The following is a 17,248-nucleotide window of genomic DNA, read 5'->3' as shown; positions in this document are numbered from 1 at the left end:
CCCATTCTTCTCATTGCGTAACCCATGAAACAACATTTTCAGTGGGAGCTGCTGAGGGCTGAGCACTTGTGAAAATCTGGCTGTTAGTGTTTTAAATCAGTAAATTTTGAATGACTATATTTTGGAAATAAACATCAATGTTATCCCTCAAAATCCATAACGTTAAAATCAAACCCTTCCGAGCCTAGTTATGGATTTATCCTTTGCAGTGGAGTGTGTACAAGAGTGAACTCTTATACTGTGTTTGGAGCCCACAAGTGGCCACTTGATCACTGATCAAAATCATCTACCTTGATTATGCCAATAATCTTCCACTACAAAGAAGAACAGTGAATCATTGTTTAAATTCAGTCATAAATAATTTCCCCCATCCCTACAAAGTAACACAGCAGCTGCACAATGACAGCAGTCTATTTCTTTAACATTATCCTTCCCTCTGCTAATGCTCGCAGAAGTTAAGACGTGTGTGTGGACAGGTGGGTTTTGGTTTTTGTATCATAACATACCTTTTTTTAACTTAATGTAAAGAAATTAATTAGCCTAGATGCAGTAGTTGCTGACTGCAAACAAACTGAATTCACTGAACATATAGAAAGGAGTGTCAAGCCTAGAAGCAGAATGCCACTGATTATTAACACAACAGACAAGGCGTGTGATCCAAAGCCCATTGAATTCAGTGGAAAGATCCCCACTGATTGGTGTTGGTTTTCGATCAGAACCCAGATAGAGTAAGGTAAAGAGAAGGCAGAGGAGAGGGACATGGATGAGGATAGGCATCGGGTGATACTAGGTGACGGTAGAGAAGGCAGAGGAGAGGGACGTGGATGAGGATCGGTATCGGGTGATACTAGGTGTTGGTTGCTGTTCAAGAGTCACTGGACAACTTCAAAATTTTATTGAACAGGTGCGTTTTTCCACTGGCCTGCAAGTAACCAGGAATGGGGCTCCGGTTAGAAAGGGGGTGTTGTAGCCAGGGGACTATATTGATGTTTGTGGGCCTGACCCTGTGCCCATTAACATCACTGACAACCTTTACACAGACTTCAGCGAGTGCTGAATCACACCATAGATATGATGTAATGAATTGGGGGAGGAAAGTATTTCAACAGTGCCATCAATGCCCCACAATTACACACCAAATTATTAGTATTAATTTTATTTATTGATTTCCGCCTCCAAAATTGTGCCAGGCACCTCCCAGTCCAAATAAGAAGCTGTGGGAGCAGATCCTCAGGTGGGGGAAGTTGTCTTAGCTCCATTGAAGTCAGAGCCAACGCTGACGAACTACACCCACTGGGGAGCTGCGCCATGGTATCTGCCCTGAAGAGCTCACAGTCTCAGGGCCAGATTGTGTCTGACCCTTATGCTGCTGCAGAGTGTGGTGGGGGGAGCATACGGAGCCTTCTGCAGGGCCCGGGCAGAATTTCAGACCCTGTGCTCTGGTCCATAGGAGATGGCTGGCTCTTTCGAGAGAGACCAAGTTGTACCCCATCAGGGGATATAGTAGTGGATGCACAGCGGGAAATATTCCACCTCCAGATGATTCCTCTGTAGCAAAAAGAAAAGGAGTACTTGTGGCACCTTAGAGACTAACCAATTTATTTGAGCATGAGCTTTCGTGAGCTACAGCTCACTTCATCGGATGCATACCGTGGAAACTGCAGCAGACTTTATATATACACAGAGAATATGAAACAATACCTCCTCCCACCCCACTGTCCTGCTGGTAATAGCTTATCTAAAGTGATCATCAGATGGGCCATTTCCAGCACAAATCCAGGTTTTCTCACCCTCCACCCCCCCACACAAATTCACTCTCCTGCTGGTGCTAGCCCATCCAAAGTGACAACTCTTTACATAATCAAGTCGGGCTATTTCCTGCACAAATCCAGGTTTTCTCACATCCCCCCCACCCCCATACACATACAAACTCACTCTCCTGCTGGTAATAGCTCATCCAAACTGACCACTCTCCAAGTTTAAATCCAAGTTAAACCAGAACATCTGGGGGGGGGGGGGGGTAGGAGAAAACAAGAGGAAACAGGCTACCTTGCATAATGACTTAGCCACTCCCAGTCTCTATTTAAGCCTAAATTAATAGTATCCAATTTGCAAATGAATTCCAATTCAGCAGTTTCTCGCTGGAGTCTGGATTTGAAGTTTTTTTGTTTTAAGATAGCTACCTTCATGTCTGTGATTGCGTGACCAGAGAGATTGAAGTGTTCTCCGACTGGTTTATGAATGTTATAATTCTTGACATCTGATTTGTGTCCATTTATTCTTTTACGTAGAGACTGTCCAGTTTGACCAATGTACATGGCAGAGGGGCATTGCTGGCACCTGTCCTCTGTAGCAGTTCAGCTCCACCCCACCCTTTACTGTGGGCTGGGACTAATTTAAGCTGCATTAATAGGTTAAAAAGCCCTGGCTGTGCTGAACTCACTCTGTTTGTTTGTTTATTTCAGATCTGAGGAGAGAGAGAGCTGAAACCCTCTTCAATGACTGTAAGTGAAAGCACTGCATGGTTGGCAATTCCCTGACTATTTTAAAAAATAGTCTCTGAGCATTTTTCTGGCCCTTTAAAAGCTTCCTCTTTTTCTCTTGAATGATTTGACCTTACACTTGACACAGAGCCGCAGTGAACTTAGGAGCCTTGCACAGTCATGGGGGATGCATCTTCCCAATTCCTTCTGGTTTTACTAGGGTGACCATATTTCCCAAAGGGAAAACGGGACACCACACGGGGCTCACCTGAGCCTCCCACCCTGTGTGAGGCTTGCCCGAATGAGGCGTCCACATTCTCCAGAGTCTGGCGGATCTCAGCTGATGTGACTCCATTACACTGTTTTCTGCTGTGCCATTGATGAAGTTGGATGCCTTTAGAATTGCAGAGGGAGTCTTCTCACCTGTTCCAGGTACTCAGCCTTATGGCACAGAGCGCCAGCCTTCCCATTTCTGACTCCTGGGCAATAGGGAATTATGATGTCAAGCTGGATGAAGAAGAGGGACCAGTGGATCTGTTGTTGGTTGAAGTATCTGGCTGCTCGAAGATATTCCAGGTTCTTGTGGGCTGTGAGCACTTGGACAAGAAACCTGGCCACTTCCAGTAGAAACACCATTCCCCTCTCTCTACTACATGGGTTTCCAAGGACTAGGTGAACCAGACTCCTTTTCACAGAAGAGTGGTCAGAGGAGCAACTAGGGTGGAAAATCCCTCAATAAACTACCGGTAGAAGTTAGAAAAACCTAGGAACCATTGGACCCCACTGGTGTCCTTTGGTGCAGCACAGTCGGAGGTGACTACCACCTTGCATGCGTCCCTGGTTATTCCCTCAGAGGAGATAAGTAACCAAGGAATTCTATTGTATCCAGGTCAAAAATTTTGCATTTTTTGGGCTTTGGATATAGATGGCATTGGCAAAGTCTAGGATGCCATGGACATGCTGATCATGAGAAGCCTGATCGTCAGAAAAGATGAGTATGTCATCCAGATAAATGACTACATGGCAGTCTAACACATCTCTGAAGATATTGTTTATGAAGTACTGAAATGTTGCTGGGGCATTGCACAGGCTGAATGGCATGACCAGGCGCTCAGTGTCTGTACCAGATATGGAAGGAGGTCTTCCACTCATCTCCCTCTCTATTCGGGACAAAGTTATAGGCCCCGTGAAGGTCCAGCTTAGTAAAAACCATTGCAGAGCGGAGTCTTTTGTAAAAGCACGTTAATGAGAGGGAGAGGACATTGATTTAGAATTGTGACTTTGTTTAACACCTGATAGTCAACACACAATGCCTTATTGATTCATCTTCTTTCGTCTCAAAGAAAATTGGAGCCCCAGCTGGAGACATGGAAGGACGGATAAACCACTTTTGTAGATATTCCTGGAGGTAGTCGTGGAGAGCCTGAAGTTCTGGCTCCGAAAGGAAGCAGATGTGGACAAAGAGGATTGGAGTGGGCTGAAAGATGATGGGACAGTTATAGCTGTAATGGAGTGGCAAAACATCTGCATTCTGTTTCTCGAACACATCGGGAAAATCTTTACATTTAAGTGGTAACATGGAGGCAGTGTAGTGGACTGCAGTGGGTAATAAGACTCCCTGGGGATTAACTTGCTCAGACTCGGAATCTCAAGGAAGGCTCCCAGTCTACGATCCCCATATTTGGATTCCAGGGACAGAATTGTTGGCAATGTGGGGAGCCAAACTGTATTTTGCCTGCCCGCCAGTGAATGCGTGGATCATGAGTAGTGAGCCAGGGCATGCTGAGAACAACTGGAAAGTGTGGTGCTCAGATAAGTCCAAACTGAAGGGTTTCTTGGTGACCCTGGAGAGTCATTACATTCAGGGGTGTGGTCTGGGGGGTAACTGGGCCTGATGAAATGAGCGAGCCATCAATAGATTCTACCAAGTCTGGAGTGTCCTTGCGTTGGATGGGGATCTGATAGACTCATACAAAGTCCTGATCCATGAAGTTGCCAGAGGCATCAGAATCCACCAGTGCCTCCAGGTGGACCTTGGAGATGGAGAGGTGTGGGCTTGCAGAGGGAGTTGGAGATGTCAGTACACACCTAGTCATTCCCAATGTATCGGCAGACAGGTATGGATGCTGGGTACCAATAAGAGGCAGGTACCCTCTGGGGGCTGCAGCTTGGCATTCCCTGAGCAGGGTGCAGAGTGGACCTTCACAGGGCAGTCCAATGCGAAGTGCCCTGGTCTTCCACAGTACAGGTATAGTCCCGATGCTCGATGCTGCATTTTCTCTGTTGAGCTGCATGAGTTTGGGCTGTGGGGAAAGCACTGAAGGTTGGTGGGCTGGAGACAGGAGGACTGGCAGGAGCTGGGAAGCTGAACTACTTTCCTGGCTGCGTTCCATCAGGCAGTTGTCAATCTTTATACTGAGGTCAATAAGTAGGCGGGGAGTCCACTTGTGGGAGCTCATCTTTGATGTCATCATTTAGGCTGAAGCAGAAATGATAATACTGCGTGGCCTCATTCCATTCAATCTCTGCTACCAAGCAGCGGAGCTCTGGCATACTTAGCAACATGCTGAGGTCGCTGCCGTGATGCCCGAAGGGTGCTCTCGGCTCTACCCTCGAAGATCATGGCCGTGGTTTGAATGAAGTCTTCAAGCTGGCCCAGGAGTGGGCTTGCTTTCTTTAGGAATGGGAATGCCCAGGCCACAACTTCCCCAGTCAGCCGGCTAATAACGAGCCCCACTCTGCATTGGTCAGTGGGGAACAACTGCGGGCACAGCAGAAATAGGAGCAGGGAAAGATTGGCCAGGAGGGATCTGTACTAGCCACTGATCTGGAACCTTGTCAGCCTAGTTCCCCTGTTTTAGAATTTGGGCTGCTCGAACTGTCAGGAGACCAGGTCACAGGCAGTCAGGCCTAGCGGTTGGAGGCTGAATTCCAGAGCCTGGGGTCGAGACAGGGTCGGAGTCAGGAGCCAGAGCCGAGGATTGGAACCAGATTACCCCGAATCAGGGAACACAGGAGCGGGGCTGGGACAGGATGGGAACAAGGCTGGTCAGGATCTGGGCTGGAGCTGTGGCAGAGCAGAGCAGGAGCAGGGCTCGGAGAGATGAGCACAAAAAGGCAGAGAGTCCGTGGACATGTGTGTTGAGCAGCCAGCAAGCTACTGCCGCTGCTAGGTTTAAGAACTGGCCTTCTGGCTTTCTCAGCCAATCAGGCAGGGCAGCCCATCAGGCAGCCTAGCTGGCTCATTAAGGTATCAGGAGTACTGAGTAGGTGCAGCTGAGGGCCTTACACCTGACAGACTGTCAGCTACTCCTGGATTTCCAGGTAGTAGCAGAAACCAAGAATCTTGTCTTTGTTTCCTCTTGGCAAAGATCTTGTCATCTTTCTTGCTAGATGCACACCTCACTATGGTTATCCATGCCTTTGTCACTTCTGGCTTGGATTAGTGCAACGTGCTCTACTTGAGGCTACACTCAAGGACCATTTGGAAACTTCAGTTGGTGCAAATTGCAGCTGCCAGCTTCTATAGTAGTGTTTCACTGAGAGAGCGTTGCATGCACGCTCCATATGTTGCACTGCCTTCCACGTCCTGTCTGGCTGAAACTTAAGGTGCTGCTTTTTCTGTAAAATACTACATGGTATGGGTCCCGCCTATCTTAGAGAGATGCTTTATCCCAGCAACTGAGACCAGCTGCGACATTCAAACTGACAATCCCTGGGGGTGGGGTACAGGGTGAAGGGCTCCTGACTCTAGAATTTGCTCCCCTTAGTCATGCAATTGAGCCTGAGTTGGTTGACCTTCATGGCTCTCCACAAGACTCATCTGTTTTCTCAGACTTTTACTTGAAGGGGTGGGTGTGGACAGCCTCCATTTCAGGGAGCGTTTTGAGTTTGACATGTCATTACAGGGTCTAATTGCATTTTCTCTTATGGTACATTTTGTACATGTGCCTAGAGGCATCAACAAGCACAATTAGTACATTGAGAAATGACTTATTTTCTCTCTCCCCATTTTGACAGTCTGCGGGTTACAACAGAATAGATCAGCAAAATCAAAATCATCCTCAACATCAAAAAGAATAGTCGGAGGGGTGGCATCTGCAGAGCTTGGGGACTGGCCATGGCAAGCGAGTTTACAGCAGAACAACATCCACCGTTGTGGTGCAACACTGATCAGCAACACGTGGCTTCTGTCCGCAGCTCACTGCTTTAGAAAGTAAGTTCCCAGCTCTGAAAGAGGCTGCAGTAAGATGTGGTATGTACCGACCTTCACATCAAATGGTGCTCCATTCAGAACCAATGCCAAGCCTTGGAAGGGCTATATTAAAGTTTCAGGGTTTCAGGCAGAGAGCGGTGACCAATCTTTCTGAAGCTGGAGAAAATAGTCCCTGAGGAAAAGGCTCTGAAAGATGCTCCAAAGGAAGCTGCTCTGCCTAAGGTCAGGTAGAGCAAGAGGAATGTCTTCATGCTATCACAGCTTGGCTCAAATATACATGTTTTTTTGAGCCATTAGGCCACCTTATCCCTTTCCTTCTATGGACAGTGGTGTGAGTTGTTCCCTGGAGCAGAGGTTAGAATTTGATGGTTCCATCACTCCTTTTTTGAATAGCCAAGGAGATAGTGAAGACTGATTGCTTCTGAAGGGTGTGGCAATATAAAGACTGGAATAGATTAAGAGTCAGCAAACGACAAGGCAAACACCTCTGGTTACCTGCTGTAGTGTGCTGTATGCACTTTGTGTATTGGGAAGCTACCTGGCCACATTTATTATTTGGCTAATGAGTAATACAGATGGGATGGTGTAGGTCCAATTCCCCATTCCACCAAGATCTTCCAAGGATTCTGTGGGGAAGTATGGGTGAGGTTTTGAGCTACCTACACTGGACCAAGTTTAGAGACCTTTATCTCCATGGCTTAAATATATCTACAAAGTTCTTTCATCTTTTCCAGAGCAAATAACCCACGTGTATGGACCGTTACCTTTGGAACTCTTTTAAGACCTTCAAGAATGAAACACTTTGTCAAGGCTATTATTGTCCATGAAAAGTACCGTTATCCAGCACACAACTATGATATAGCGGTCGTGAAACTCTCGAAAAAAGTTGATTTTACAAATATCGTACATCGCGTCTGTCTGCCAGATCCATCTCAGATTTTCCCATATAATTCTGACGCTGTCATCACAGGCTGGGGAGCACTGAGCAACGATGGTGAGTGCGTCCATCTGCAAAAAACCCAAACATCTGACGTTTTACATTAATGATGAGTCCAACTAACTGTTTAATTGAGAGCAGCTGTGTGGTCACATCTTGTTTAATACTTGCAAAAAATGAATAGATTTGTGTAACTATTAGAAACACATTCCGCATTTACTTGCTCTCTAATGTTGGGTTGGAAAAAGACAAAGCTGCCAGCCACTGAAACAGAAACTAGGGAGGAGTCTGACATTCTGTTTCTGTCCATAACATTTTAGATTGCAAGCTCTTTTTTCCAGGCACTGTTTAGCAATGTGTTTGTACAGTGAATATGACAACAGAGTGCTGACCTTGACTGGGGTTTCCCAAAACCTTTGTGAGATATGTATTATAACCTATGTAGCAGAGGTGCAAACTGAGCTGGAGATAGGTGCTTACTCAGGTTCATGCAGTCAGAACAAAACTAGCCATAGAACTAGCCATCTTGGCTCCAGGTAACCTGCTGAAATTATTAGCCTGTGCTCCATTGTATGGTACTGTACTTAGAAGTAAATAGACTGGTAGGCCTCCTCTCGCACCTCAGTGATACTACCCTTACGTCCTCATATGAGAGTGTGTCATCTTCTCATAGCTCTTTACTGTGGAACCCTTCAAGCCCTTCCTATAAAATAATGTTGATTAGAAATTATGTACAACTCCTCCCGTATATTACTTCCATCTATGAAAAGTGGTACAAACTGGAGCAGCTCTTAACCCAGCTCAGCACTCTCACCCATGAACAGATGCTAAATGCTTCTTCCACATCTTAGCTAGTGCAAAGGATTTATATTTGTAGAGTCATTTTTTCCCTTCAGGCTCGAGTTCTAATGTTCTCCGGGAAGCAACAGTGAAACTCATAGACTCAAACACTTGCAATAGGAGAGAAGTGTACGATGGGGTCATCACACCTGGGATGTTGTGTGCTGGATACTTGGAAGGAGGAGTAGATGCCTGTCAGGTAGGTCAAAGCTCAATACTGAGAATTAGTAGGGAAAATGACTTCAAATGATTAAATATAGTGATCCCCAAATCTTAACTAATACTGTGTATGCTCCTTCCCTGGGTTTTTTGTTTATATGGGTTCTGATTCAACCAAGACTCTCTGGCTAATAGGTTTGTAAAATAAAACATTTATTACATGCAGTTTAGCACATAAAACTCATATTAACAGAACTAGGATAGTACTTGTAAAATTCCAAAAGTGCAAGATTGAACTGGAGCCCGGTAATTCAAAGTTGGCTTGTGCCTGATCTTTATCTCCCCTCAATGGCCTGCACAGTTTGTCACTCCCCATCAGCTCCCACAAGTATTGCCATCTCCTGGCTTCCCCGTGTTGGTGCTTCAGCCTTCCTCCATCCCTGCCATGCAGCTAGTGACTTCTTGTTGTCAAGTGATCTATTTTCTGTTAGAACGTGGGCCTGATTCTCATTTACACTCAGGCTCTGCTGAGGGGCCTTAATGTGGGCCTTAAAGGGGCCTTAATGTGAGAGTAAATTGTTATGCCAGAGCTAGTCATGACAGCATAGTTAAGATTAATTATAATTATGCCTATTTTAAGGCCCGTTTACACCGCTGGAGTGGCATAAAGTGGCCTTAGTATAAATGAGAATCTGTCCCATAAGGAATAAATTACTTTGTACTGTCTCTGCTAGATTTGACTCTGAGTGATACCTGGACCTGCTTTTTTTCAGGTGATAAAAATGGGGCATCCTCTGACACCGAAGTGTCAAACATTAAAAAATTCAGCAGCGGCAGGCAGCCAGGACCAGACAGTAACCATTCAAGAATTCTGAAGGAGTTTAGGGATGAAGTGGCTGAGCAATCGCTCATTAAAATGCAATCACTCATTAAAATCAATTTCTGGTCTGGAGAGCAGCAAACGTACCTATCTTTTTTAAAAGGTGCTAGGGCTGATCTTTGGCATTACGGAGCAGTAAGACAGCTTCAGGACCAGGAAAACTGGTTGAAACAATAATTAAAGATTGTTATAAAGCAACAAGATGTACATGGGATGCTGCAATGTTTGACATGCAATGACTGCCAGGAACATATACAGACAAAAACTGTCTCCATGGCACTATTTTTAAAATTTCTATTGAGGTTCTGAATAGTTTGTCTAAATGTTGGGTCTAACTACTTAACAACTCTCCACTATGGCCCCAATCCTGCAAAGAGTTTTGCATGTGCTTAACTTTATGCATGTGAGTATTCCCATTCAATTCAATGTGCACAAAATTATTATATGCAAAAGTCTTTGCAGGATTGGGGCCTAAATATCTTCAGTCCAGATAACCTAGTTCCTGTGTTCCCATTCTGCTCCACATAGAAAAGGGCTGAAGGGCTGTCATTTATATTTTTCGGTAAAGTTGGGGAGGGGACGGGAATATATTCACTGTTATACCAGCACTAACTTGCCTGAAATTCTGTAAGCTTCCCAGACCAATCTGATTTATGTGTGATGCTATTTACACAGTGTCTGAATTTAAAATCTGAGAGGGGCTAATGTGTTTAACATTTAAAGAAATGTCATCAACTTAAAAACTACAGTTCTGACTGAAAACTTAGTTTTAACCTATTATAGTTACAAGTAACACCTAGATTATTTAGAAGGAAAAGGATGGCAGGAAAAATATTGTTCTTGTTCCATTTGCTGTAAGCGTTTGACAGCACTTTGTGTACAGCTGTTTTACTGTTTCCCCTGAAAGACTCCCTCTGATTTCAGTGGGCTTGAGATCAAGCCCTTAGTCAGGTTCCCCTGTTCAGAGAGAGATTTAAACAATTATAATTGGGAAATGGGATTGTAAAACCACAGAAACTGGCAGGGGGACTCCATGGCTGGCAAAGAACCACAAACAGCTTATCATGTAGGGCAGTGGCTCTCAACCTTTCCAGACTACTGTACCCCTTTCAAGAGTCTGATTTGTCTTGTGTAACCCCAAGTTTCACCTCACTTCAAAACTACTTGCTTACAAAATCAGACATAAAAATACAAGTGTCACAGCACACCATTACTGACAAATTGCTGACTTTCTCATTTTTACCATAGAATTATAAAATAAATCAATTGGAATATAAATATTGTACTTACATGCCAGTAAAAAGAACAGGAGGACTTGTGGCACCTTAGAGACTAACAAATTTATTTGAGCATGAGCTTTCGTGAGCTACAGCTCACTTCATCCTCCCCACTGTATTTTCCACTGTATGCATCCGATGAAGTGAGCTGTAGCTCACGAAAGCTTATGCTCAAATAAATTTGTTAGTCTCTAAGGTGCCACAAGTACTCCTGTTCTTTTTGCGGATACAAACTAACATGGCTGCTACTCTGAAACCTGTTACATGTCAGTGTATCTTATATAGAGCAGGTTAAACAAGTCCTTGTCTGTAATAAATTTTAGTTTGTACTGACTTTGCTAGTGCTTTTTATGTAGCCTGCTGTAAAACTAGGCAAATATCTAATGAGTTGATGTACCCCCTGGAAGACCTCTGAGTACCCCCAGGGGTATGCGTACCTCTGGTTGAGAACCACTGCTGTAGGGCATATCTGCACTGCAAATGAAGGTGTGAGTGTAGCATAGGTAGACATGCCCATGGTAGCTTTAGTCTAGAATCATAGAATATTGGGGTGGGAAGGGACCTCAGGAGGTCATCTAGTCCAACCCCCAGCTCAAAGCAGGGCCAATCCCCAATTTTTGCCCCAGATCCCTAAATGCCCCCCTCAAGGATTGAACTCACAACCCTGGGTTTAGCAGACTAATGCTCAAACCACTGAACTATCCTTCCCCCCACCCAAGATGTGGTGGCATGGGCTTTGGCACAGGCTAGCCATTTCAGTGCAAGCCCACCAGGGACTCTGGATACCTACTCTGGTTGCTGGCACACACTGAAATTGGTGTCACCACATCTTCACTACTGTTGTTACCCATGCTAGCTAGATTAAAACTCACATGGGTATGCCTACCTGTGCTTCAATCACACCTTCGTTTGCGGTATAGCTGTACCCTTGGTTTTTGGAAAGTGACTAAATTCCAGGTTGATGGTGTTCCTTTAAATCATGCTCTCTTCCCATCTTTCATCAAAGGAAGCTGTCCCTTTCCATACTCTATTGCCTGTGAAAATAGCTATATTTTCCTTTCTGGTACACTAAATTTCTTTTTTCCTCCTCTCGTAGGGTGACTCTGGTGGCCCCCTGGTTAGTCCAGATTTGAGAGGAATGTGGTACCTCGCAGGAATAGTGAGCTGGGGAGATGAATGTGCTAAACCCAATAAGCCAGGAGTCTACACACGAGTGACGTACTATCGCGACTGGATCACCTCAAAAACTGGCCTCTAATGCAGCAGAAGTCACAACCAGACTAAGCTACACAGGCTGTATGCAGGTCATACTCGTCTGTAACTCTACAAGGTGTCATTTAATCCCTATATCCCTGTCCAAAGCAAGCACTAGCTTCACTGCTGCAGATGCCATAACCCCTCATGAATTTACACTGAATGTGTGAGATCACCTGCCTCCTCTCCGAATCACTCTAGCCTATTAGAGGAGAGGAAAGCAAAGCACCCCATCAAAATGCAAAAAGCTGCTGATTTATTTATTTTACTAGTTAAAAAGTGTATGTACTTTTCCCAGGAAGGGGGAGTTACCTGTCCCAAGGTCTGATGATTCCCCCAGCCTTGCTACCCTCCTCCTCCTCCATTGGGGCCCAAAGTCTTAGCTACTTTTATTCTAGCCAAGCAAGCCTGGACAGCTCCCCCTTTCAGAGCCTATCAGCACAGTTCATCAATCACAGGACACTGGCTGCAATTAAGACTTAGGGCATTTCCCTCCAGTTGCTGAGAGCCTGGCCTCCCTCTCTGCTCCAGAACATGGAATGAGGAGGACTGGAAATAAACCAGAGTACACAGCATGTAAGTGCAGGGTCCTGGTGCTAGGCCACCAGACTTAATCTTAAACTGCAACATCATTGCTGACCTCAGAACTCTGTTGGACTCAAAGGCAGGTAGCACTGTCTTCTCCTGCAACAGTAAGTAGCGCTGTGCCAGTGAGTACATAACTTTGATGTGACGCCACCTTCAGCTCTCTTGAGGAAGCCAGGGGCTACGGTGAGGGGTCATGGCTGCTGTGTAGAAACTTCAGAGGGAGTTTTGGAGCTCACAAGAGAATCTAACGGCCCCAGAGGCCACAGTCAGAGGTCCGAAGAGGTAGTCAGAGTCTGGGGAAGTCACAAGAATCAGGACTAAGGGCAGAGCCTAGCTAAGATGAGGGAGGATTTCAGTGACTCCAAAAGTAGGTTCCTGGGGGAAAAAATCTGTCCTGCGGCTATGAAGTATATTTTTAATAGCCACTCAATGGATTCAGTGAAGCACAGATTATCTTTAATTTTAAAAAAATCTTTATTACAGTTGTATGCTGCTTCTTCATTAATGTACCTCTAGACTGACTTCTCTCTGTCCGCACAATGTACTTGAATTGCCTCAAACACACAATGTATCCTATCTTGGTGTTTAATGTGCAATAGCAATGCAGTTTTTGTTGTTGTTGTTTTAACAGAACAGGAAGGAAAACTGGATAGCAGAAAAGAACCCACACCTTTTTGTTCAGGCTCTCATCTAGCTGTTTGTGAAAGGCGAACAAATGCTCACCATAAATTAGTGCTTTAAGTAAAGATATCATGGACATTTCTGAGCCTCCAGCTCACTGAAAAGAAAGACCTGGGTGGTTTGCTTCCTACTGCACTGGTGGATTTATTCCTGCCAAGGATGACCGTTATCCTGACTCACAAGGCTACAACTAAAGGGTAATTTTAAACATTAAAAATAGGCTAGAGGGGACATTCAAAAGGAAATTCCCTGGGGATGACCCCTCTGCTCCAGAAAGAGAACTTTACCACCCACCACTTCAAATGATAATACACTTTTTAAAAAATGCCATGATGAATAACATTGGTAGTAAAGGATCCCAGGCGCATAATGCTTACCCTCCCACTTCCAAATCCCTCTGGGACCCACCACTGCCGCACCAGTGTGAGACACCAAAGTAAGGCTGGTTGCTCCTCCTCCTGTCTCTGATTGGTCAGGAGAAGCAGCTGGTGGTGTAAATACAGAGGATCGGCATTAGGATTGGGAGAAATTGAAAATCTACTGCTGAAAAGCTCTTCAAAGTTCCCTGCTTCCTTTTCTGCCCACATCTTCTCACCCAAGCATCACAGTGGCCCTTGATGACAGAAGCTGATGGGAGTTTCAGAGTGCTCAGCGCTTTATGATAGGCCAAACCTCTCACTTGGGTGTCAAAATATGGATTTAGGAGCCTAATCCTAGGCCCCCATTTTTTTGAAAATCTTGGCTTATTTTCAGATATTTTGGTTTTCCTGTATCTTGAGCCATCGTACTTTGGGCTGAACAAAATGGGTCCAATGTCTGAGGTGAATCTCCACTTTTTAAATGGCGGCATTTCTATTCCAATGTTCCATGTCATTTTACATTATTTTTCTTCCTCTGCCAGTAAACTACAAAAGAGATCTTGGGATATTCAAGGTTGGGTCAAATCCAACAGGTCTGTTCCCTTCACTTATTGACAAAGGTTGCTAACCATGCACTTTTGTGTTGCTGCTGCTTTTCAGCGGAGATGTCGTTCTGGGCCAAATCCAGTACTCTGTGGAGAGATCCCAATGGGATTTTGATCAGGATCTCTATAAATAGTGTTCTCAGTCAGTGTGCCTTGACCCCATTATTGATAGGGAACAAGGGAGGGAAGCAGTTTCTCAGCTCCAGAAGGAACATCAGGTTATACAATAAAATAAGGTGGCTAAAAAAATCATTAATCACATTTTCCAAAGGGCAGCCTCCTTTGTCCTTTTTGTGCCTGCAAAATTTTCACCTGTTTTTCTGGGCCTGTAATTGAACTGCAGGTGCAAATCAGGGTACTTGTCCCTGTAACTACTGGAGTGGAAGTGAGAAGAAGGTGGTTAGAAGGGCAAGGGCTTTGACTTGTACCTGAATTTTTTTTTTTCTTCCTACAAAATGCGTGGCCAAGCTCAGCTTATATAACCCATAACGAACTGGTCCCAAACTTATACTGAAAGTGACATGTGCGTGTGTATCTATATCTATATATATTAGGGCTGTCAAGTGATTAAAAAATTAATTGTGATTAATTGCGCAATTAAAAAGATTAATTGCATGATTAAACAATAATAGAATACCATTTATTTAAATATTTTTGCATGTTTCTACATTTTCAAATATATTGATTTCAGTTACAACACAGAATACAAAGTGTACAATGCTCACTTTATATTTATTTTTATTACATGTAAAAAGCAAAAGAAATAGTATTTTTCAGTTCACCTAATACAAGTACTGTAGTGCAATCTCTTTATCATGAAAGTGCAACTTACAAATGTAGAATTATGTACAAAAAACCCCAGCATTCAAAAATAAAACAATGTAAAACTTTAGAGTCTACAAGTCTGCTCAGTCGTCCTACTTATTCAGCCAATCGCTCAGACAAACAAGTTTGTTTACAGTTGCAGAATATAATGCTGCCTGCTTCTTGTTTACAATGTCACCTGAAAATGAGAACAGGCATTTGCCTGGCACCCTTGTAGCTGGTGTCGCAAGATATTTACATGCCAGATGTGCTAAAGATTCATATGTCCCTTGATGCTTCAGCCACCATTCCAGAAGACATGCGTCTATGCTGATGACAGATTCTGCTCAATAATGATCCAAAGCAGAGTGGACTGATGCATGTTCATTTTCATCATCTGAGTCAGATGCAACCAGCAGAAGGTTGATTTTCTTTTTTGGTGGTTTGGGTTCTGTAGTTTCTGCATCACAGTGTTGCTCTTTTAAGACTTCTGAAAGCATGCTCCACACCTCATCCCTCTCAGATTTTGAAAGGCACTTCAGATTCTTAAACCTTGGGTTAAATGCGGTAGCTATCTTTAGAAATTTCACATTGGTATCTTCATTGAATTTTGTCAAATTTGCAGTGAAAGTGTTCTTAAAATGAACAACATGTGCTGGGTCATCATCTAAGACAGCTATAATATGAAAAATATGGCAGAATGTGGGTAAAACAGAGCAGGAGACATACAATTCTCTCCCAAAAAGTTCAGTCACAAATTTAATTAACACATTATTTTTTTAACGCGCATGGAAGCATGTCCTCTGGAATGATGGCCGAAGTATGAAGAGGCATATGAATCATTAGTGCATCTGGCACGTAAATATCCTGCAACGCCAGCTACAACAGTGCCATGCGAAAGCCAATTCTCACTTTCAGGGGACATTGTAATTAAGAAGTGGGCAACATTATTTCCCATAAACGTAACAAACTTGTTTCTCTTAGCGATTGGCTGAACAAGAAGTAGGACTGAGTGGACTTGCAGACTCTAAAGTTTTACATCATTTTGGTTTTGAGTGCAGTGATGTAACGAAAAAAATACATTTGTAAGTTGCACTTTCATACTAAAGAGATTGCACTACAGTACTTGTATGAGGTGAATTGAAAAATACTATTTATTTTATCATTTTTACAGTGCAAATATTTGTAATAAAAATAATATAAAGTGAGCACTGTATACTTTGTATTCTGTGTTGTAATTGAAACAGATATATTTGAAAATGTAGAAAAACATCAAAACTATTTAATACATTTCAATTTGTATTCTATTGTTTAACAGTGCAATTAATCGCGATTAATTTTTTTGAGTTAATTGCATGAGTTATCTGCGATTAACTGACAGCCCTAAAATATATATATACAAATATATATATCTCCCTTTGGAAGTAGGAAAGGCAGCATTTACTTCAGATTTTCCCTGTGAGAAACCAAAGCACCCGAGGGGAGCATGACTCTCCACCTTACTCAGGGACTTGCAAGCTAGACAGAAGCATTGTTCTTCACATGCTACTAGTGAACTGTCTGGCCTGGTTTTGTCTTTACTGCATGCCAGTGTTTGATTTATGAAAGCAGACTTTATTAGCTGCACTAGAACAGAACAAAGAGAACGTTGTATAAGTGAAGGAAAGTAGACAAGACCCCGTATAGTATTGTTAAAATTAAGCTATGTCAGAGATTTAAACATGGTAAAATTATTATATGTCAAGTGTGATTAAATATATTTTAAAAATTCTCTTTTGGTTATTGTCCATTTTTGGTTGAATAGTAACCAAGCCCAAGGTTTCCTGTTTCCAATATTTCACATTAATCTGGTTTAGTCTAGTTTTCCAACTCTTTGTGGCAAAACTAGAACCTTTGTTTTTCTCTCCCTGATCTCAGAACAGTTTGACTTGCATAATGGTTGTCCAACAGAGACTTCTGCAAAGACATAGCCACAAAGTCCACAACTCAGCTCAAAAACTAAGAGGTGGATTTGTGGGAGAGATTGAAGAACTACATAAACGGAGACTCCACCTGAGCTCCTGTCTGAATTTAGAACATTTTTAAGGTTTGAACAAGTTCAGGTTCGAAATGTCTTGCGTCTGGGCTTGGAAAAAGCTTGTCCTCGTATTTCCAGCTACTCTGCT

At 43.5% G+C, this 17,248-nt stretch overlaps 1 protein-coding gene across 1 annotated transcript in view; it reads left to right on the top strand.

Annotated features, from left to right (window-relative positions):
- LOC125635420 (transmembrane protease serine 11C-like) overlaps nt 1-12,336 on the top strand; it is a 63,107-nt gene extending 50,771 nt beyond the window's left edge. The window contains exons 3-6 of the mRNA XM_075127369.1: nt 6,504-6,699; nt 7,434-7,693; nt 8,533-8,675; nt 11,889-12,336. Coding sequence (XP_074983470.1) covers nt 6,504-6,699; nt 7,434-7,693; nt 8,533-8,675; nt 11,889-12,050 — 761 coding nt within the window. The 3' untranslated portion in view covers nt 12,051-12,336. The remainder of the gene's footprint in view (nt 1-6,503; nt 6,700-7,433; nt 7,694-8,532; nt 8,676-11,888) is intronic.
- The last annotated feature ends 4,912 nt before the right edge of the window (nt 12,337-17,248 follow it).

This window comes from Caretta caretta, chromosome 4 (genome assembly GCF_965140235.1).
Source record: "Caretta caretta isolate rCarCar2 chromosome 4, rCarCar1.hap1, whole genome shotgun sequence".
Taxonomy (NCBI): Eukaryota; Metazoa; Chordata; order Testudines; family Cheloniidae; genus Caretta; species Caretta caretta.
This window is presented reverse-complemented; position numbering and strand designations above follow the sequence as displayed.